A 22,372-nucleotide genomic window follows, 5' to 3' on the forward strand; every position below is an offset into this window, starting at 1 on the left:
GAGAGAGAGAGAGAGAGAGAGAGAGAGAGAGAGAGAGAGAAGAAAATATTAAGAACAGTTTATATAAGTCCACCTTGAACAAGAGAAAACGCTGTCTTAAGAGCAAGGAAAGCCATTGCTCAGTGGCTCTGACTTTCTGATTAACCATGTGCCAATTAAGGCAGTAATTAATGTCGTGGAGCCTCCCCATGATATTCCGCTCCCCATGAGTTGCACCGCATTCAGGATGGCCTCAGACCGCTGGCTCCACTGACCCATCTGCCTCAGTCTCCAGAGTAGTGGGCCTACAGGGGTGTGGTGTCTGGTCCAGCTTCTATCCTCGCCACTGCAGACTGAAACTCCACCCTCTTACAGAGGCAGCTGGAGGACCGGAGCCATGGGGTTTCCTCCACCAGACTGCTGAAGGTGCGTGTGCACGTGCGGGACTCGGCTGGGGTCATCACGCTCTGCTGTTGTGTCGAGCCTGGACGTCTCCCTGCCCCGCCCCCTCCCCACCGAGGTAGCGCTGTACTATTCTGCTTTGATATTAGAAATCCACTTGGGGAAAAACATGTGAAGATTCAGACCGCAGAAGAAACAGTATGGATCCCGGCCGTCGATAAAGCTTGGTTCAAGCCTAAGCTAATTCTGTCCTCTGTCAGAGTTGGAGCTTTGAGAGAGTCGAATGCCTTGAGGTAGGCTGAAAATAAAACGCCCATCTCAGTAAAAACCGAGTGAGACAGTGTGTCCTAAAATGGAGGGAAATCTTTTTGTGTCCTCTCATGAGCTAGGTGGAGCTCTCTGCGTGTCGTGGATATGGTTGGAAAGCTTACTGGGGTATGCAGTACACGTGGCAGAGGTGTGAGTGCCTTCCTCTCTCCTTCCGATCACAACCCCTGAGCCTGACAAGCCGAAGGGGAGAGGATGGAAGACAGTCATTTCTCCTCTGCTCCTGTCTCTTCACAACTCCACCTCCCATGAGCTTCCCCTAAACTGTGACTCAGGCCCTCTTCATCGGCGTCTTAACCCAGCAAGCCTTACCCTGGAGGCTTGTGTACACCCTGAGGCCCATGGTACGAAGCTCCTTCACTCCTCTGCCCAGCAAAATCTACCTTTCCGCTGCTGGTGCCTGCAGAGCCCTGCTCCTAAAACACATCAGTGGGTCCTTCCAGCGACTGAGCCACACTGGGAACTGGGAATATGTAGCTCCCAGGAGAGATGTTTCCTCTCAACTAAGGCACAACACCTTACTCCAGAACGCCATTCTCCTTGGGGAGAATTTCAATCTGAGGGCCCTTTATGTCACCTCTTAGGGTGAGTCCTGGCTCCGATCCCAGAAGGGGTCCTGAAGATGGTGATTTGAAGTTATTGACAGTTGGTGATTTTCCTTTGTATGCATGTGACACGGATTTTTCAAGTTTGCAGAACGAATCCCCCAGAGGTTGGGGGAAAGCGGTTTCTTAGGCAATACGCTGATTTTGAAACAGATTGTGGTGCTGACCTCTGTGGCTTTTCATTCTAGGATTAGATGTCTGACGAACTGTCAGGAGGAATGGCTGTCTCTTACACAATGCCAGACATTTCTGTGGCAAGGCCTGAGCCTTGTTGTAACACCACTTGCTGGATCCCCATTGTTTCTTGTCTACTCATTTCCATAATATGCTCTGTCTCATGAAGAGGCTGAGGTGGGTGCCTAACGAGTGGAAACCAGATGTGATAGTCTCTGCTCACTCCTGGGAACACATCTGCACCCCCCTCCACCAGGCAGCAAAGGACTTCATACCAACCTCCCTCCACAACACTGGCAGCCACCTCCTGGCAGACAAGGTTAAGACTCCTCATGTAAACCGTTCTGGGGAGTCCAGAGGGAGGAACGATTTTAGCTCCAAGTCTCTTCCTAAGTTAATGCAGTCACATACCTGCTCAGATTTAGCCTTGCCACCTGTGGTGTCTACTATAACCGCTCTTAGCTGAGCTCTTAGCTAAAGGGACCCGAATGCAGGATGGGGGCTTTCTGTCAAATGCTCTGAATGACTATAGGAGGGTGGGGACAGATGGACACACAGACAGACAGGGAATGAAGTCACTTGGGAATAAGTTGAGCTTCTTAAGACAGGATGCCAGAGCAAGGTCTGTACGCATCTAGCCATTCTACTCTGCCTAGTGTCATTCTGGGCCACTTTGCATAAAAACTAACCCTATGCCCATTTCCTACCGGATGGAATGCTGGCCAGCACCAGCAGCATGTCTATCACCTTCTGTATCCACCGAGGTGCTCTCCTTCATGGCTGGCCTGAATGAAGACCCACTCACCTCCCCAGATACAGTACAGTCATCACATCCTTTAAAAAGCGTTATCTTTGCCTCTCTCCTCTCTCTCTCCCTTCCCCCTCCTCTATGTATGTCTACATATGTTCACCAAACTATGTATTGGGTTATTCTGTTTTGCTTGATTATAGTGAACTATCTGATGCAAAATACCGTATGAAGCAAAGATGGGCTTGTGAGTTATGGAGGTTCAAGTCCAACTTTAAAGGGCCCATTGTGAGCACCCCAAATGGCAGTGGTGGGAGTGGGCGTCAGAATAAGCCTGGAAGCAGAGAGAGGCAAAGACCACAGGACCTAATGGTTCCCTTAAAGGCATCCTCCCAGTGACTTCCCAGAAGGCTGTTGTGAATTTAGGTTAATGCTTGTAGTGTGTTAATTGGGTTCCTGAAATTGCACAAAAGTCCCCCCCACACTGAGGGTCCCTGCCCCCAGTTGGTTCTGATTGGTAAATAAAGTTGCTGGCAGCCAATGGCTGGGCAGAGAGACAGAGGTGGGACTTTGGGGATTCGTGGGCAAGGAGACAGAGAGAAGGAGGACTCTACATAGGCTCAGCCACCTCCTTTCCTATTTTATATTGTGAATTTCTATGACTACAGCCCAAGATCACAGTTGTCTCTGGGGAGTTATGACATACTCGCACACTTTATTAAATTTCTTCTACTTGCCGAAGCAATAGGGTCCTTTCACGTCCAAGCTTTGTGCATGCACATTTACATGCTTCAACTTCTTGCCCTAAATAGAAGACTTTACGTACACTTTTGTTGAAGCTCATCTTCTGAAATTCAGTAGCCATCCAAATCACCAAGCATCTACTGAGCTCTTCATTCTACTGTCTCTCCTCTGCTTCCCTTCCGCCTAGCTACACATGCTTGGAAAGTCTCTTCAAAGTACTGAATCAAAGGTGAAGGAGACAGAGCCCTCAGAGTGACGTCTGTGTCATTAGGTCATTGAGTAGGAAGCCTGGATCCGCTAGTATCCAAATGTCTTGACTATGTCTTTTCAAACCCTCTAATGAGATCTAGGTGCAAGCTTTACAAAAATAAAACTGAAAACACTCCATGATTCAACGGATCGATTTGTTCTTAGCAAATCCATACAGCAACCTGGATGTGGCAGCCTTCTTTTCTATTTCCTATTAACCAACTACAAGTTCATTGCTCAGACTCTTAACAAACTCACTGAGCTCCTGATTCCTGTAAGTACATATTCCACCATTAAAAGGAGAACCGCTTACCTATCTATCTTCCCTGTCCTTCATGATTCTCTAACACTACGGAGTCCATAACTTACTTGCAGATTTTGTTCCTGCCTGGCATATGGTCAGCCCAAAGTGTCTGATGACCCTCTGGTGATCTTCCCATAGTCTAAAGTCTCTTAGCTGCAGTTCCCCATCATGCTTGTGCCCAAGTGGAATCCTCTATGGACAGGTGCCTTCTGTCTGTCCCAGCTTCTGTCTATCTGAATCCTGTCCCTGATTTGGGAGTCCCTTTACACAGTGCACTATGGGCAGGGCATCTCCCAGATGATGCTATCATATGGTGTCTCTCTCTGATCTGAACTTTGACCTATTCACGTTCCTTATCTTATATCCCAAGAAAAGGTATAATGGAGAATCCCACTGGTGCTGTTTTCTGGCTGGTTTGTAGGTCTGAGGGTCAGTGATATTAAATGGTAAAGAGTCACACATTCCTTTCCAGAGACTAAAGAGGTTACAGGAGGAAGGGGGTCTCTGAGTTTTACCTTGTGCATGAGGAGAAAGAGGAGGAGGAGGAGGAGGAAGAAGAGGAGGAAGAGGAAGAGGAGGAAGAGGAAGAGGAAGAGGAGGAAGAGGAGAAAACCAAACACCTACAACTTGCCTCCCTATTATTACCATTCACTGGTGGTAAGGTATTTGTAGGGCATCTGTGCTGACCTTGCTTTGGTCTTCCTGGGTGTCTCCCCACCACTGGGCCACTCCCCACACCGCTGGCTGGGCCTAGAAGCAGCACTTGCATGATCAGACTTTGCCTCGGCTCCACTTCTGGTAAAGCAGCAACCAGCAGTGCAGCTCGGCCTGCGGGGGAAAGGATACTCCAGTGCGCCTTCAGCTCTTCGATCTTTTTCAGTGATTCTTGAACCTCCTTCCATATTTGCTCGTCACCCGTCAGCATATCAGCATCCTGCTCGGGCCAAGGCAAAGAAGACAAATGAGCCAATTAAAACACGGGCAAAGGATTTGAACAGACAATTCTCCAAGAAGGACAAACAGATGGCCTACAAGCACACGAAAACACACCGGGCATCATTAATCATTAGGGAAGCTCAGTTCAGAACCACAGTGAGACGCCACCCCTGCTCGGCAACACAGCTCCGACCTGCTGTAGAGAAGCGAGGAACAGGAGGTGTCACTAGGGATGCCGAGGGGCTGAAGGCTGACGCTCCACAGGTGGAAAGACACAGCGAGTGGCGTGGCTTTGAAAAATGGGCTTTTCAGAAACTCCGACAGCTGACCTGTTTGTGCTCCTTACCAATATGCCAAGAAAATGTGGGATGAAGCACCCACATGGCTGGTGTCTGGTGGCTTGTTTGCTGAGAAGCTTCTAACAAACACAGAAACACCACGTCACCGATAGCATTATCATCTCCTTAGTTCTACCTCTAGGCTGGCAACCGTGAGAGATGAGAGCATGTTCAACCAAAACGTGTGCACGAATAACCATTAGAGCCAAAGGGGATGAGACTGAAATGCCCATCGCCTGATGATGCCAGGTAAATAAAGTCGGTACAGCAGGGTAAACTCATAATAAAGCTAATGAAGTATTACTGTGTGCTATAACATTGATGGGCCTGAAAAACAGTATTCTCAGTGGAAGAAGCCAGTCATTGTGGGCTGATGATATGGCTCAGTGGATAAATGTGGGTGCTGTCACACCTGATGGCCCTGGGACCCAGACGGTAGAAGGGGAGGACTGACCCTCAGACGCTGCCCTGTGATCTCCACATGTCTTTCATAACGTGCATGCCCCCCACTCTCTAAATAAAAATATAATAAGACTCTTAAAAAGACATGATTCCATTAATATGAAATACCCAGACTGGGAAATCCATAGAGACAGAGGCAAACTGGTGGTTGACTGGAGTTAGGGCAACTGGGAGAACTGGGGTGACTGCTAATGGTTGGGATTCCTTTGTGGATAATAAAAATGTTCTATAACTGACCATGATGCTGGTTATACAACCCTTGAGGAGACAACCCACTGAGCTATATGTTATAAACGCACTGAACAAAACAATACGTGAACTATATGTCAATGAACCTGTTTCTGAGGGAGTGTGAGAGGGGGATGTTAAAAACAAAGCTGTTATTTGGGAGGCTGGATGGCCCAGAGGTTAGAAACGCTTGCTGTTCTTCTGAGGGACTTGAGCTTGGTTCCCAGCTCCTATGCTGGATGGCTCATGACCACTGTAACTCCAACTCCAGGTGGTTCCGTGCCCTCTTCTGGACCCCAAGGACACCAAGACTCACAGATGTGTACAACTTCACACAGTCACATATGCACATAGTTAAAAATAAAGAAAATCTTTCTTCCAAGAGCTCCCATTTGTCAGGAAACTGTACAGTGACCCAGCATGGCTTATCAACACAGCTAAGAGAAAGAAGGCAAGTCCGCTATCCTCATGTGGACCAATCCCAATTGTCACAAAAAATCAGAGAGAAGCAAATATTTTAACATTAAAAGTTTCACATTCTAATGATTTTTTAAATGTTAAAAAAAATGAAGGAAAAAAATCCACTAAGATGGTGGGCTATCATTTATTAAATGTGAGCTCTTAGCTCATGAGCAGGTCTTCCACGTTTCCAGTTTGTTATTGTGCCCCTGGCACGCAGCTGAGTGCTGGGTACCAGGTAGATAGGTGGCCCTGTGCTGTGTTAGCAATTCTCTCCCACTTCATGTTCATGCAGCTCTTAGGAGGCCATCCCTGGTGTACTCATGGGTGGGCGTGCACACGGTCTACACCCCGGGCCAGATAGGGAAGTCCCCCTGGTCTTTAAGATACTGGAAAGCAATTATAAAAGCAACAGGAAAAAAAGTCTGGTGTCACTGCCCACTCCCCAATCCCTGCATGCCCAGTACTCCGTGTCAGGTCACATGGTACCTGCTACTCCCCACCCCAATGGCTGCATGCCCAGTACTCCGTGGATAAATCTTTGAGTCTGGAACTCGACTCAGAAAGACGTGATTGCCAAAACAAACAAACAAACGAAAACCCAAAACCAAAACAACCACAAAAATTAAACCACACAACACCACCGAAGCAAAGTGTAAGCGGTCTCATCCCCAAAGGCTGTGTTCACATCACGTGCTCCCACAAATCCTGCCGTGGCCTCTCTGGCATGCTCAATGAGTTGTTACTTCCTTACATCATCCAACAGGGTGGGTACTTGTCTCTTGCGACTATTCCTACTTAAGTTGCTTAAAACTACAGGCAGCAAAATGCCGGGCTCCTCAGCTGTACTTGCCACCTTTCAAGAGCTTGTGGCCAACTGGACAGCACACTGGACAGTGCTATACCCACAGGATGTCTTGTGGGACAGTGCTCCTGCAAAGAGGCCAATCACACCTCAGACACAACTCAATCCACCACTCAGCGTCCATGTTGCTCTGTGAGGTGTCCAGGAGGAGCTATGGAGGATGCTGAGACATGGTGAGAGTTGGGGATAGTCCAGGTGAAGGGCCGGCATCTTCCTGGAGACTCTCGGTGTGTCTCCCCAGGGACAGGCCAACCCCTGTGAGAACCACGGTGGGAATGAGTTCTGTGATGCCAGTGGGAAGATGCATGTCATCGGGGTGTTAGGGTCAGGAAATAAAATCCGAAGGCAGTGAAGGCCAGGAGAACACGATCCCTTGTGCAGCTGAGGTAGATGGTGTGTACACAGAAGCGAGAGCCATGAGTCTCTGAACCAGGGCTTTATCTGTTCTCTGTCTGTGCTATGTGCACGGGCAACAAAAGGTGACTTTGAAAACTATTCCATAGATGTACAGGCAGACCCAGCTCTTTGAGTACAAAAAAGGGATGGGTGTGTGTGTGTGTAGGGGGGAAATGTCTGTGGAGAGGTGCACACCAGTCTCCCTCTGCGTTCCTGCTCTAAGTTCATGTTCGTCTCCTAAAGTCTCCCTTTGACCATCTCATCCCCCCCACTTCAGCTGCCACAGTCATCCCTGATTAAATGTGCCTGTTTTATATTTATGAAATGGCAGTTTGAGCATCTAAGACAGCAGTTCTCAACCTTCCTAATGCTGCCACCCTTTGACACAGTTCCTCATGTGGTGATCCCCCCAACCATAAAATTATTTTCTTCGCTACTTCATTACTCTAATTCTGCTACTTGTATGAATCATAATGCAAATATTTTTGGAGCTGGAGGTTTGCCAAAGGAGTTTGCCCCACAGGTTGACAACTACTGCTCTAAAGAAAACAACTTGCTTGTTGATCCCTCTAGTGGACAGAAAAGTAGATCTCAAAGGGAACCCAGGTTCTGGCTGCCCAGAACCTGTGGTACTAGGTTACCTGGCAGACGGTCCTGAGTTGTAGAAGGGATCAAGTTCTTTACAGATGATTATAAAACTATGAACTATTTCAGATTATCCAAGTGGGCCCAATACAATTATGGTAACCTTTAAAAGTTGATGTCTTAGTTAGGGTTTTACTGCTGTGAACAGATACTATGACCAAGGCAACTCGCATAAGGACAACATTTAATTGGGGCTGGCTTACAGGTTCAGAGGTTCAGTCCATTATCATCAAGGCAGACACATGGTAGCATCCAGGCAGGCATGGTGCAGGAGGAGCCGAGAGTTCTACATCTTCATCTGAAGGCTGCTAGAAGAATTCTGGCTTTCCAGGTAGCTAGGATGAGGGTCTTAAAGCCCACAACCACAGTGACATACCTATTCCAACAAGGCCACACCTTCTAATAGTGCCACTCCCTGGGAGGAGCATATACAAGCCATCACAGTAGGAGAGTCTGAGGAGGAAGTCAGTGCGTGTGTGCATGCGTGCATGCATGGGGTCAGTTTGAAGAGGCAGGAGGGGAAGTAGCTGCTCACTTCTGCATGTCCCAGCTCACTGGGAGCAGGCGCTGGTTTTAAAGATGGCAAACCTAACAAAGGAACAATAGCTGTCCCAGAGACTGGGAAAGCAAGCAAGCTGACTCTTGCCTGCGGCCAGTGGGAAGGAAGGCAGCCTCGATCTCAAGCCTTGATTCACAAGCTGAGATAGAGTCAGGCTTCCGACCTAGAGAAGGGGAAAATAAAAGTCTGCACTGTTCTAAGCCTCTTGGTTTGTGAAGAGTGGAACCCAGCACACACATCTTCTGGACCTATGGCTTCTGGAGCTCTGCACACAGCCCTCCTCGATCCTGAAATTAATTCATTTGATCACTCATTAACTCTATTACCGTGTAATGAGTGCCTACTAGGAACGCTGTAAGCACTGGGGTAGAGCAGAAAAACAAAGTCAGCCAGTCACGTTTACACAGAAGGGATGAGAAAGATAGACCGAGGGAAGAGGGCTGGGAGTGGGGGTGGGGGTGGGGTTAAAGGGTGTGTCCAGGGAAGGTCTCAGAGAGAGGGATGCAAAAGGTAAGGAGGTAAGCAGATAGGAGTCATAGAGAGAAGGACAGCAAGTTGTAGCGGCACACTGCGGCAGGGGCAGACCTAAGAGTGCACTGGATAATGTGGCACAGCTTGTGGGCTGCAGTTTATGTGCATGGGCGTAAACCATAGTTTAGTGCAAGTTTACTAAAGCCAAACGCGGGTCTTTAGTTTCCTAAATCTGAACTCTTCTTTATGCCTTTCTCTTCCGAACACCTAGTGCTTCGAGCGGTACGGAGCTCAGCTGAATGATCTTAAAGTGGATCTGGAGGAGGGACTGTGCACTTGGAAATTTCTAGATATCTCTTGAATGGGTATCAACCCCACCTCCCCCCCCCATCCAAGCACACTTGTGGGATGTCGGTGCCTGGACAGTCCCAACGGCTTCTATCCATCTGCCAAGGCAGGACTGGAGGCTGCTAGTCTGTCTTTGTCTGTCTCCTGGGCTTGCTTTAAGGGTGAAACTTATCTGTGAGTAGATAATCTAAAGGATCTTCAGGCACGGTTCACTACTAGCACCTGAAAAATAGTATAGACATTATGTATATCATATATATATGTATATATACATATATATGTATATATACATATATATGTGTATATATATGTATATATACATATATATGTGTATGTATATATATATATATATATATATATATATATATATATAGAGAGAGAGAGAGAGAGAGAGAGAGAGAGAGAGAATATATATATTCTAACGTGGACTCCAGACAAACCCAGTATGTGTGCTTGGGGTAGGTGACATTTCATGTGGGAATTACAACTGACTGTGACACCAGGAGCTCAGCCTGATAGCTGTTCTTGCTGGTTGACACTAAGCCTTTATTTACTTAACAAACGCTCAGAGTGTCTGAGAGCTGCTCTCCAGCATTTGATAACAGTGATGAGGGGGCTTTGTGCCTGAGCTGGAGGAGGCCATGCTCACAGCTCAGGTCTGAATCTAACACTTGCTGGAATGTTGCACTGTGGTCCATGTCTCTGCACTCAGGGTCCCTAACTCACTGTACCCCTGTCTGCTCCTCACATCCGTGCCCACGGTGGCGTCTGCCTCACCTCTCCTAGCAACAGGCCACAGGACAACACTCAGTTGTGTATATACACGAACGGAACTTCTGAATGTAAGCAGAGAAGCTAGTTGGGGAAGCAGAGCTCATGCCTTCTGTTCTTTTCAATGCGCAAATAGGAGAGAAGACTAAGTGTCCATCTCCCAGATCCTGAAGTAGGAGATCAATAAGCAAATATTTACATTTCTATTTTTCCTTATCAAACACATGAGCGACACTTGCAACCATTCAGGACGACTCACCTAGGAAAGGGAAAACCCTTTCTGAGTTTCAGCTTTACTACATCAATAATACTATAAATCTATTATATGTATTATATATTAAATGTATATATTTATTAAATATTAAAATGTAATTGACTATGTAAGTTAATATAAAAGGGCCTGAACAAGTGCCTCCCCATTTGCCTGTAGAAGACTGAAAAATTCTCATTTCGTGCTTATGTGTGTCTAAGGTACCGAATGGAATACTATGGGCTAGAGCTCAATGGCACAAGAGTTTGCCAAGTTGTGCCTGGCCCCGGATTTCACACCCAGCACTGCAAAAGTAAACGGAACAAAACAAGTTTTCTATAAATGACAAAAGATAACTCAGAGCACAAGCTGAAGGATTCCTGAGTGTTTCAGTGAGAGGTTGTCTTTATTGAGTCAGTTTATGGGCATGTATATGGGGGGGGAGAGATGGTCATCTTGACTATTGGTAGGGGAAGATTCATCCCTACATATGGGTGGCACTTTCTTACAGAAGCCCAGATAAAGAATGGAAGAAGGAAGGGTATTTTTTAATTAAAAAAAATGTTTCTTTGTTGGCTTGGCCTTGACTAGTAGTGAGGTCATCTCCTCTTAGCTTGGCCTTGACTAGTAGTGAAGTCATCTACTCTGTTGGCTTAGCCTTGACTAGTAGTGAGGTCATCTACTCTGTTGGCTTGGCCTTGACTAGTACTGAGGTCATCTACTCTGTTGGCTTGGACTTCACTAGTAGTGAGGTCATCTACTCTGTTGGCTTGGCCTTGACTAGTAGTGATGTTGTCTACTCTGTTGGCTTGGCCTTGACTAGTAGTGATGTCGTCTACTCTGTTGGCTTGGCCTTCACTAGTAGTGAGGTTATCTACTCTGTTGGCTTGGCCTTCACTAGTAATGAGGTCATCTACTCTGTTGGCTTGGTCTTGACTAGTAGTGATGTTGTCTACTCTGTTGGCTTGGCCTTGACTAGTACTGAGGTCATCTACTCTGTTGGCTTGGACTTCACTAGTAGTGAGGTCATCCACTCTGTTGGCTTGGTCTTGACTAGTAGTGATGTCGTCTACTCTGTTGGCTTGGCCTTCACTAGTACTGAGGTCATCTACTCTGTTGGCTTGGCCTTCACTAGTAGTGAGGTCATCCACTCTGTTGGCTTGGTCTTGACTAGTAGTGATGTCGTCTACTCTGTTGGCTTGGCCTTCACTAGTAATGAGGTCATCTACTCTGTTGGCTTGGCCTTCACTAGTAGTGAGGTCATCCACTCTGGTGCTGCGCTGTTCCTTATTCGCTCACTGATACTAGTACCAGCTTCCTGGGTTTCCAGAATGGACAGAAGACCTGCAGGTTTCAGAAATCTTGCAGGCTTTGTAGGTAGAGCAACTTTCAGGTTCTTCTCTCTTGCAGAGAAGCATTGCTGGATGTCTCCAACCATATGAAATAAGCTAATTTAATCACTTATCTTTGAATATAAATAGTGATTCTACCATGTTTGATCTACAGAACCCTGACTAATCCAGTTACATCAGACTGGTCCAGGCAGCCCCTAGGGCTAAGCCATGGAATCTCCCTAGAAGTCTTCTTTTTCATTATCCTCAGTTTCCTTACCTGGTGACTCTCTCCCACTGGACCATTCTGGAGACTGAGATGGCACAGAGCCAGCTGAGTCCTGCCCCATGGTAACCACTTTCCCACTGAGCTTGGGAAGCCTCAATATCTAGTCTTGAAGCCAACAGTACAAATGTGGACATAGCTAAGTGGGGGCTGACCCAAGAGCTGCTATCAGATAAATATGAGAATCCTTACTTCCTCCCTTCCCTCCTGACCACCCAAGTTCTTCATACTCCATCAAATCCATCAGTTATCCTATGTGTCTGTACTGTCTGGTTTTGTGTGTCAATTCAATACAAGCTGGAGTTATTATAGAGAAAGGAGCCTCCCTTGAGGAAATGCCTCCCAGAGATCCAGCTGTAAGACATTTTCTCAATTAGTGATCAAAGTTGGGAAGGTACATTGTGGTGCCATCACTGGGCTGGTAGTCCTGGCTTCTATAAGAAAGCAAACTGAGCAAGCCAGGGGAAGCAAGCCAGTAAGCAGCACCCCTCCATGGCCTCTGCATCAGCTCCTGCTTCCTGACCTGCTTGAGTTCCAGTCCTGACTTCCTTTGGTGATGAACAGCAATGTGGAAGTGTAAGCTGAATAAACCCTTTCCTTCCCAACTGGCTTCTTGTTTTGTGCAGGAATAGAAACCCTGATACAGTGTCCTATATCACCTCTTGCCCTGCATCACCTCTGTGCCCTGCATCACCTCCGTGCCCTGCACACTCACCTGGCCTGTCTTTCTGTTTGGTTCCGACTTTTCTAGACAGAACCTCCATATTCTCAAATAGCAGCAGCAAGGGCTCGCTGGGTAGTGGGGTCAAATCTATAGGAGTGGATGACACTACCGACTGTCCCTCTGCCTCTACTCCTCACCGTGTTGGTAGTTCTTGGCCCTTCCTGCATTCCACCAGGGCATCAATGACTGCCCTGTGGATCAGACTGACCACTGAGCCCTGGAAGCCACGCTCCACAGTTCCTATAGCAATGTGCTGTCAGTTACCATCTAGTCGAAGTGTCTCAGAACTAACCCTGGACTCCGTGTGGGACCCAGATCTACTCAGCCCTGCTATCCAACGCCACTTGGTAAGATACTCAGTGTGGACACAATGGATGAGCAAGGAGAGTGATGGTAACTTTTATGATCCGTGGCTAAGAGTATTAGAAGAACAAAATCCATTACTTAATTTGACAACGATGAGAGTCACAACCAAGGGAACTGAATGCTGGGGTTTTTTTTCTCTTCTACCTTGACTCATTTCTGATATTATACCGCTGGGACAAGGAGAAGGAGATGTTACCACTGCAGTGTGGTATTTGCCACATACCCAGATAGTGGCCATAATTTAGCACCTAAATGTGACCAGCCAGCACACAAAATCCCACACTGCTCAGGATCCATATCCTCAAACAGCAGCAGCAAGGGCTAGTTAGAGTTTCCCTGGCTCCTACTTAAACATCATCCTAAACCATTTCAAGTTCTCTTGCCCAGAGTTCCCCAGCCCCTTCTTTCAGGATTGATTAAGGTCATACACACCCCTGCTGCATAAATAAACTGATACGCCAGAGTTGGTTTCTCGAATGTAAAAACAGATGATTCTACAAAAATCTTACAGCCACAAAAAAAAGATGCCAGTCAACACAGCTGGATTCAACTAGCCAGATGCTTCCTCTGGTTTCAAAGTAGACATCGTGCCTTCCAGGGGCCAGTCGTCACCATGAATGAGAGAGCCGAGCTTCCTCAATAGGGTAGGGTCCTGGCACAGGTGGCTTCTTGGGGAAGAGGCCGCTGGCAACGTTGGATGAAGCATTAGAGGTACCAATCCTGGTCTACCTTGCAACAGGAAGCCACAGACAGCTGTGCTTGCTTGGTTTGCAAGAGCTTGATGTTGAAATTCTAGTACTAGCTTAATTTCAGATGGTTCTTATTAAAAAAGAAAAGAAGAAGAAGGGCAATCTGCTTTCCTGTATTTCCTGTCATCCAATCCCCATGTAAACTCTAATTAGATTGATCAGGGCGAGCAAAGAGGATAGGATCGGAACGAAATCAACGAATACTTAAACTTTACTAGTAACGCAACAATTCCAGTGTGTTAAAGGGAAGAAGGGGCATTCTGTTACTTTCTTTTTAAAAAAAGTAGCATACGGTTCAAATATCGTGCCTGCACTCTGGAGAGAGGCAGAGAGCTCTGAAATAAAACCCCGGATGGAAACAGTCTAATCTTTAGTGTCTTTGACTGCAGTGCCTTGGTTTGTGGATAACATACTGGGACTAATAGATTAACTCACAGACTCACTCAGAAACCTTTATGATTAACAGGAAACACCGACTGGAACCAATTTCCACTTCCTTTGGCAGAAATAGCTGAAAGCAGTCTAGATTTAACTTAGGGGAAAAAACGGTTCTTTCATAACATGGAAAAAGGCTGAAACCAGAGCATTCACCATTGTATCAGCCCTAGAGCAGCCAATGTGCACAGCGGGCATAAGGGGGTGTGGAGGGAAAGGCAGGAATGCTCAAAACTCAAGGCAGAAACAGATCTTTGTGTGTTCCGATCAGGCATTAGGGAGCGAATGTGCATCTGCTTTTTGCTCTGGCAGAAACCGGCTTTATTGCACAGTTTTACAAGGCAACACGTTGCACCCCATCTCAGGTTCGAGGTTAAATTTCCAGTGACAGAGAAGTTCAAGGAAGAAGGGGATGTTTGCCCGTGTCACGGCAGGGCTCCTGTAACCACCAACACCATTTACACCAGCATCCCACAGAAGAAATCTCCTTCTCAGAGAAAGCATAAAGGCTTCTACAAAAACCAGGTTGATGGGAATTAAACAGGCGTCTACAGAGTTAGGGGCTTTTTGAGAGCCGAGCCACACCAGTGGAGCCTGCTGGAGGGCAGCTTTTACATGCAGCCTTTGCAGGAAACGGGCATGTCGCGCCAACATGCAGAGGCAGTTAAACATTATGTGAGGACATTTAAGGGAGCACCTCCTTGCACCCTCCCCCCACGCTGCAGAGTCAGGCTCCTGAGAACGCACAGTGGGGGATCATGCGAAGCACCGGGCTACTGGCTTGGCTTGCAAAAGCACATTCAAAGGAATTCTTTTCACATTTGTGGAGAAACTATCAAACGGATGGCTTGTGCGGATGTAAGTAAACGTATGTGGCTCAGGCTCAGAGTCCTGCCAGTCTCCTTCTGTAAACACCTCGAGGTGGGAGGTTTGAGACGCTGGGAAAAAAATGCAAAGGTTTTTTTTTTTTTTTTTTTTTTTTTTAAACAGGAAAACTGTCCTAACGCAGGCAACCATGAAGACAAAGTACACCCCCCAAATTTCAGAGCAGGTTTTATTTTAATGGAGACCAAAACCACAGCCCTCGGCTCCTTAATCTTTTTTTATGTCCATTACAGGCAACAGCTGCTTTCACTCACCTCAGCAAACAGACAGGAAATTGCTTCAAACTACAACAGAACAGATTTAAGGGGCAACATCCTGATGGTGAAGGGTAGGATGGGCTAGATGCAGTTGTTCCGAAGACATTTAAAAGCAGGATGAGGGGCGGCTGCGCGCTAGAGAGCTGTGAGGCCCTTGGTTTGATCCCTGGCATTGAAATAGAATGGGTGGACAATTTAGGTCGTGGTGTTGTGTGGTGAAAACCATGAAAGCAGCACCAAGGAGTTGGACTCAGCTCCCAGCTCTGCCGTTGGCCAGTTGCAGGACCCAGAGCTAGACCCAGTGCCTTCGGTGAGAACTTGATGACGTTTCCATGGAGATGGAAACTAATTGTTCCAGTCCATTGGTCACTTACATAGGTGTCTGAGGACAGTTCTTAGACTCTGAGAGTGGAGACCCTGGGCATCTGTGGTCGTGCACATTGCAAGCCCCTTCCTTCCCTCTTCCCCTTCCTCCTGCTTCGTTCTATTTTAAGCTGGGTTTTCTCCAGCATCACCCCAGCCAGAGCAGAGAGAGCATGTGGCACGGAACAAAGACCGTACTCAACATGGCACTACATACTGCCAACCCCAGACATTGACCATGGCTGTTTAATTCGTGTGCCTCCTCTAACATCCACGTACATAATGGACAGCAGGGGTGATATCTGAAGCACAGGCAGTTTATGGCATTTGCTTATCTCCTTAAGACAAGCGCATCAGATCACATAACCTGTGGTCCCCAAACAAGTGGTGAGTTTGGCTGGGGTCCACACTAGCAATTTCAGATAACCAGGTCTGTGACACAAGTCTAGAGACACTTTCAAAGAAGGTCAGCACTGGGGTAACCAAAGAAAATTATTTCATTAGGGATCAGAAGCCACGCCTTAATATCCGTTAGGCAGTTTCTGGTAGCCCACTAATCTTTCTTTGTTTCTTTCTTCCTTCCTTCATTCCTTTCTTTTATTTTTTATTTTTCAGAGCTGGGTTGCACAAATCCACCAGAACTTCGACATTGGGCTCCTAGGACTTCCTGTCAAATGAGCAAAAACTTGGAGAGGACTGTGTCACAGCTTGAGGGACGCAGCACCAAAACCTTGCTTAAAAGTAGAGTAGGTCTATCTCGGCCTTCAATAAGACATTTAGTTCCTGCAGAGATGTGCTCCTGGAGCCTGGTGCTCCTGAGGGGTGCAGGGGGTCACTGCAGAAGGCCCTCAATCCTGGCCACCCCTTTTCGGGCTTGGGAGGAGAGGAGGCCAGCCACATGTCGTGGCTCTTCTTCATCCCGCCTCGTAGCCGCGAGTGACCCTGCTCTGAACCACCAAGACTCGGATGTTCCTCCTAGCGAGTGTGTGTCCCGCGGAAGCAAAGTGCTGTCTGCCTGCATGGCCCGCCTTCCCCCTGGCGCCCCACCAACAGAAAGCGCATGTCTGCGTTTTATATTCCTGTAAACTCCAGCCTGGCCCCAGGCCAGAGACCTCTTTGTAATGTCAAAGATAAAAGCTTCGGCACCCTGCCCCCACCTCCATTTCCTTGTAACCGGCTTATAAACTGAGCATGCATGACTGTTAGCAGAGCTTTGCAGACAGAGGTCTGATGGCGCTCCAGAAACGTCCCCAGAGGGTGAGCGGAGGAATCCCCATGGCACCAGGAAGAGAGAGGCTGGAGAGGGGCGAGTGATCTCCCACAGGACCTGCTGGGAACTGTGGGAGATCTGAAGTATGGACTCAAATGCATCCTCAGAACATTCTAGCCCCCAAAGAATGTGCCCACTGAGCCAGGGTCCTGGGTATCTTTCCCTAGAACCTGGCATGCTGACAGCATCGAATCTTTTTGGCTCCAAACAGTATGGATATAAATTATGTTGCTGTAATAGAAGGTCCTTATCAAACTTTGGATGTCCTAAAATGGCATTTGGGGTACACAAGATGCTGTGGTTTTCTTCTCATCCCAGCATGCCCTGTGCCATGGGTGCTGTGACGTCACCTAAGGAAACTTGTAAGATCTTACTTTTTGGATTTTTTTTTTAAAATTTCTTTTTGGGTCATACTTGTAGTGTGTCTAAATTATATGGCCCCAGACATTACAGTTTTATTATCCATTTAGCATTCTGGATGACTTTGAAAGTAAAAACTTGATGTTATTAAATGTTCATAAGCTGGAACGTGTAAGGGGTTCTTGTTTTGGAAGTGGGTGAATATAAAAACCCCTTTCTCAGTGCGAGATCATGGGTTGGCAGGACACCAACAGGGCTCTCCATGTGAAGGCTTCCTTCGTCACAGACAGTAGCTGGAATGTTCGTGTCTGCCTGCCTTTGTGTATCAGGCTTTGGTTTACTGTGGGGGGCTGCAGCACATTTCTCTCCACTCTCCTGAAAATGCATAGGCAGACATTCACACACACACACACACACACACACACACACACACACACACACACACTTCTACACCCCAGGGAGGAGATACTTCAGGGTTGCCAAGGGCTCTGACTTCCCCTCAGGAAGACCGTGTTTGTTCCTGCAGCTCTGGACCTCCTCAAGGTCTTAGAGTAGTGGATGTGTGTGCAGGTTGCCTGCAAGATCTCCTAAGAGCACAGACCCAGGTCACCTTGGCTATGGAGGGGCAGACAGGTGCTCTGGTGGCATCAGAATCCTTGACTCTCACATACAATCAAGTCTGGAGACCAAGAGGTTTGGGGGAGCCTCAGCCTTCGATCTTTCTAAAAGATACGTTTTTATTTATGTGTTGGGGAAGGCATTCCAGAGGAGGCCAGAAGAGGGACTCTGATCCCCTGGAGTTAGAGTTACAGGCGTGGTGAGCCGCTCCACCTCGGTGCTAAGAACACAACTTGGGTCCTGTGGAAGGGCAGCAAGCATTATTAACTTCTGAATCATCTCTCTACCCCTCAGCTTTTGGCTTCAATCCCTGGGACCATATGCGACATTTCAGGCAACACCATTATGACTTGTTACAAGTGCTTACGGATTGGGAATTTTTTTTCTTTTGTCTTCTTAATTTATAATTGTTCTTCCATGTCCCCTGGCTTTGTGCAAATTAGTTTATTTACAACAGATACACAGAGTGATCGATACACAACACCATGAAGAATAGTGTGCCCTTCAAACGGTCTCTAGTTCAATAAAACACTGTGCATGGAGGCCAGGCGTTGAAACTGCAGGTTCAGATGACAGGTAGTCTTTTGCATGGGGAGGCTTACAGTCAGGTGGCTACAATGCTACATGTCTCCCACATCTAGTTTCTAAATCTCACACATGGTAAGTAGGTGACAAGCTCTGGGACAAGGAGGGGTGTGGGAACAGAGGCCTTTGCTGCTCAGGATTCAGAGTGAAGGCTTAGCAGGGAAGATGGGGAAATACCAGCCTAGAGCACAGAATCAGGGATGGTGGCTGGTCCACAGACAACATCAGGAGAAAGCAAAGGGCTGGGGAGGGCAGTAAACTATCTGATGTCTCTGCTCACTGTACCTCGTGTCAGGGAGGGATAGTATCTTCCTCTCTCTCCCCACTGAGTCCACAGTTATCTGCTGCTGCTATGCTCCTCTCCACAGCTAACAGCTCCATTCCCCTTAACAGGGAGACCATCTTCAGGATGAGTCACTGGCCTGGAGGCACCAGGCTGAGGTAGCAGTGAATGTGGAGAGGAGGAGAGGATGAAAAGGCACCAGGGAGCCAGTGTCAGGGGGAATTTGAATTTGGATGAGGAACAGAGATGCGGTAAGATTTTTTTTACATAAAAAGCAGTTTTTTTGTTTATTTGTGTGTTTGTTTTAAGTGTATGTGAAACACAGTGACAGACAGAGAAACCAAAGACACTGGGACCAGTTAGTCTGATGGTACAGCACCCTAGGAAAGAAAGGAAGAGTTTGGGGCTGGGGATTTAGCTCAGTGGTAGAGCGCTTACCTAGGAAGCTCAAGGCCCTAGGTTCGGTCCCCAGCTCTGAAAAAAAGAACCAAACAAACAAAAAAAAAAAAAAGGAAGGAAGAGTTCAATCTGAGAGCCCAGGAAGGTGCTAACTCAGGAATAAGCTGTCTGTGGAGAATTGAGAGCATCTGTAGGTGTGGAGAGAGGGGTCAGCACTAGGACAGCTGCCAAGCACCTAGCTTCCATGGTCACTACATGATCTCTATAGACCACAGCAGACAGAGGGAGAACTGTCCTCCGGGGGTGGGCAACGTGAATGTGGACCCGGAAGGCAAGCCAGATTAGATGTGCAGAATCTGAAGGTACCAGAGCAGCGGAGACCGGTCAGTTGAGAATCTCAATATTAAAGGGACAGTGGGGAGCAGTGGAGGAGGCTGGAACATAAGGAGGTTCCTAAGAGGAGGGTTAGGCTGGTGGTGCAGAATACAACAGAGGAGTCAGTAGGGAGACGCTGGGAGGCCACTGCCTGGGAATCAGAGGCTCCGTGATGATACCAGCACAGGACGGTTTCAGTTGCCGATGTCGGGAAGTGAGGGAGAACCGGGGCTACCCAGACTGAAGGGAAGTGGGAGCTCCAGGCCAGAGCTGAGGACTTAGCTTCAGTAAGGTAACCTCACTGCAACAGAAGGAGGAGAGAGAAGATGGGAGCAGAGCCAGCTGCACCTAGAAGTGGCTGGGGTGGGACAAGGAAGGTTCTTATGTCGGAGGGACCTTATGACTGATCTACTGACATCAGGGGAACAAGGGCTTAGAAAGTGGAACCAGAGAGCAGACTTGGGAGGCTATGGTGGAGGAGGGGGCCAAGTGAGGACATCCAGGCCAGCTTGGCAAGGCAGGAGCCTGGCAGAAGGAAGGGCTGGAGTAGACACGGTGTCCAAGGGCAGCACCCAGGGCTTTTCATCCGTAGTCCTGGCACTGCAGGTGTCAGAGCAGTGGGAACAGACTGCCTATGTCATCCTCGGCTGGCAGAGAAAGGGAAGGCAGGAGGCTGCAGAGGGGCAGGCCTCAGGGTATGAGCAAAAGGGAACTTGAGGCTGGGCAGAAGAGAGGACTCCAAACATGGAGAGATGCCAAACAGAAGCAAATGACCTTCCTTTTCTCCAGCTATGATCTGCCTTATAAAACCAGTCTGGGACCGCCTGCTGGCTGACCAGCTAACCTTGGAAGACCGATGGTGCTACCACACCACATCTGAGTCTTGTATTGTAAGGAAGACGCCGCAGAGTTTCAAATGAGGATATTCTAAGTTTATAAAGCTGTCCAATAGTCACTTTGAGAGCATGCTGGCTCTGCTCATCGGTAGCCTGTGCAAACACACTGCTTCACCATGGACAGAAAAACCTCAGACTGCCGATGGAAACCAGCCCCAAGATGCTTCCCAGTAGGAGCAGGACTAGAGGTCCCAGTTCACGGGGCTCCGGGAAGGACCCAGCCAGAGCCACGGGCTCACAGGAAGCGCTCCTGTGAGTGAGCCATGCAGTTCCAGAGGAGACATGGTGGCTGACATTAAGACCCTGATGTCGCTAAGACAAACAGTTCTAAAGCAATGCTGAGAGAGACTGTGGGGAAACACTGCTTTTTAGAATAAGGGAGAAGTACTGGGAGTTAAAGATTTACTTGATAAGCTATTAAAAATAAGATTTTAGAAGAAGCTTAAACTGAGGTACCCTACTTAGATGGACAATCTTCCCCCAGATAACACAGGTCATTAAATGAAATTTTCAGTACCAGACACGGGGCATTTCCCTATGAGTTATTGGTTAGTGAGGCCCAGGAGCACCTCTGACAACACTGAGTGCTGCCATTGCTCTTGGTTGTCCACCATAACGAGACAGCAAGGTCCTACTGCTGAGGACACAACACATTTTGGCTGCAGGACATAGAGAAGTCAAACTGGGACTGTATTGGAAACTTCCTTTGTACAAGCTAGCTTTCCTAGCACTAGAAGGTGCTATACAGGCCTCTGGGAGAGAAAGGTATTCAGTGAACTTTCCCAATGGTGGACCCTGTATACCACAGTAACAACTTCCAGGCAAGATGCGTCCAGGGGTGCAATAGTGGCGTGACTTATGGGTGGGGGGGACGTTGTCACCAACCACTTTCTAACTGAATCTGAGACCTGTTCCACAGGAGGGGATTTACAAATTATACTGCAAACCTGAGTTAAAAGTCTACCATGAGTATAAAGTCATGGGCCCCAGGAAAGGACCTACAACTGTTATTTGCTACATGGACATGCTATCAAACTCCAGCCTAAATATTTATGTTTACACCCATAGATGGGTGCTGCTCTCATCTTGGTCAAAGAAACTTCTTTTTGGGTTGGCCAGCAGTCCAGACAGAAGTTCTGAGAATTAGCGACCATTGGGTGCTCAGTTCTAACTGGGGCATCTATATTAGCCCCTACCCAAGATTCAGAGAATATTGTGGAAGGTGAGGTGGGAAGAATGTCAGAGCCAGAGAATGGAAGGAGTGCTATGAAGTGCTGTCTTCTGGACACAGTGTGGCTGTTAGGCTCATGAACTCAGCACTTACCTTTCCCTATATAAGGCCCACAGAAGATGATCGAGCCGGTCAACCTTCCAAAGAGTCGGTCAACGTTCCAAACAGAATGGGGAAGAGTTCACGAGGCCCCGCCTCTTGCTGAGGAGCTACTGGTAACTGATACCTGCTGGGGGAAAGATGGCCATTTTGTTTTCTGGGCCTCTGGGTGGTTGTCTGTTTTGGGGATGGCCCCATGCCAATGCGTATGCAGGTAGTTCTAATGGAACTCAATACGTTGTTTTTGAAGAAAGGAGGAAGAGGAGGGGGAGAGATTATGAAGGTGAGAGGGAATATGCTGGGGGTGGAGTGGAGGAAGTGAGAGGGGAGACTTGGGTTGATATACTCAAGTATACTATATGCTGGTATGGGGTTGCTAAAGAATAAATAAAAAATACTTTCAAAAGGAAAGAAGATCAAATAGACAACCTAGAGCGCGTGGAAAACACCAACACCAAGGAAAGCTATTTGACTTAGGTTGTATTTTTTTCCCATAAAGGAAATTGTTCTCCAAACAGAAAAACAAACAAAAGCAAAAGAACAAACACTAGATTACCTTATTTTTAATAAGTTCACAGCATTAATTCTAAATGAACCATA

The 22,372-nt window shown here is 47.5% G+C and overlaps 1 protein-coding gene and 1 long non-coding RNA gene across 5 annotated transcripts in view; one reads left to right on the plus strand and one right to left on the minus strand.

Annotated features, from left to right (window-relative positions):
• Positions 1-22,372, minus strand: part of Smyd3 (SET and MYND domain containing 3) — a 556,948-nt gene that overhangs the window by 81,621 nt on the left and 452,955 nt on the right. For all 4 annotated transcript variants that reach the window (NM_001025762.1, XM_039090987.2, XM_039090988.2 and 1 more), the window contains one exon: positions 4,379-4,466. In NM_001025762.1, coding sequence (NP_001020933.1) covers positions 4,379-4,466 — 88 coding nt within the window. The remainder of the gene's footprint in view (positions 1-4,378; positions 4,467-22,372) is intronic.
• On the plus strand, positions 14,688-17,447 carry LOC108352580 (uncharacterized). Its single transcript, XR_001840922.2, has 2 exons — positions 14,688-15,009; positions 16,272-17,447. It is a non-coding gene; the product is annotated as an uncharacterized LOC108352580 (long non-coding RNA).

Source organism: Rattus norvegicus, chromosome 13, assembly GCF_036323735.1.
Source record: "Rattus norvegicus strain BN/NHsdMcwi chromosome 13, GRCr8, whole genome shotgun sequence".
NCBI classification, from domain to species: Eukaryota; Metazoa; Chordata; class Mammalia; order Rodentia; family Muridae; genus Rattus; species Rattus norvegicus.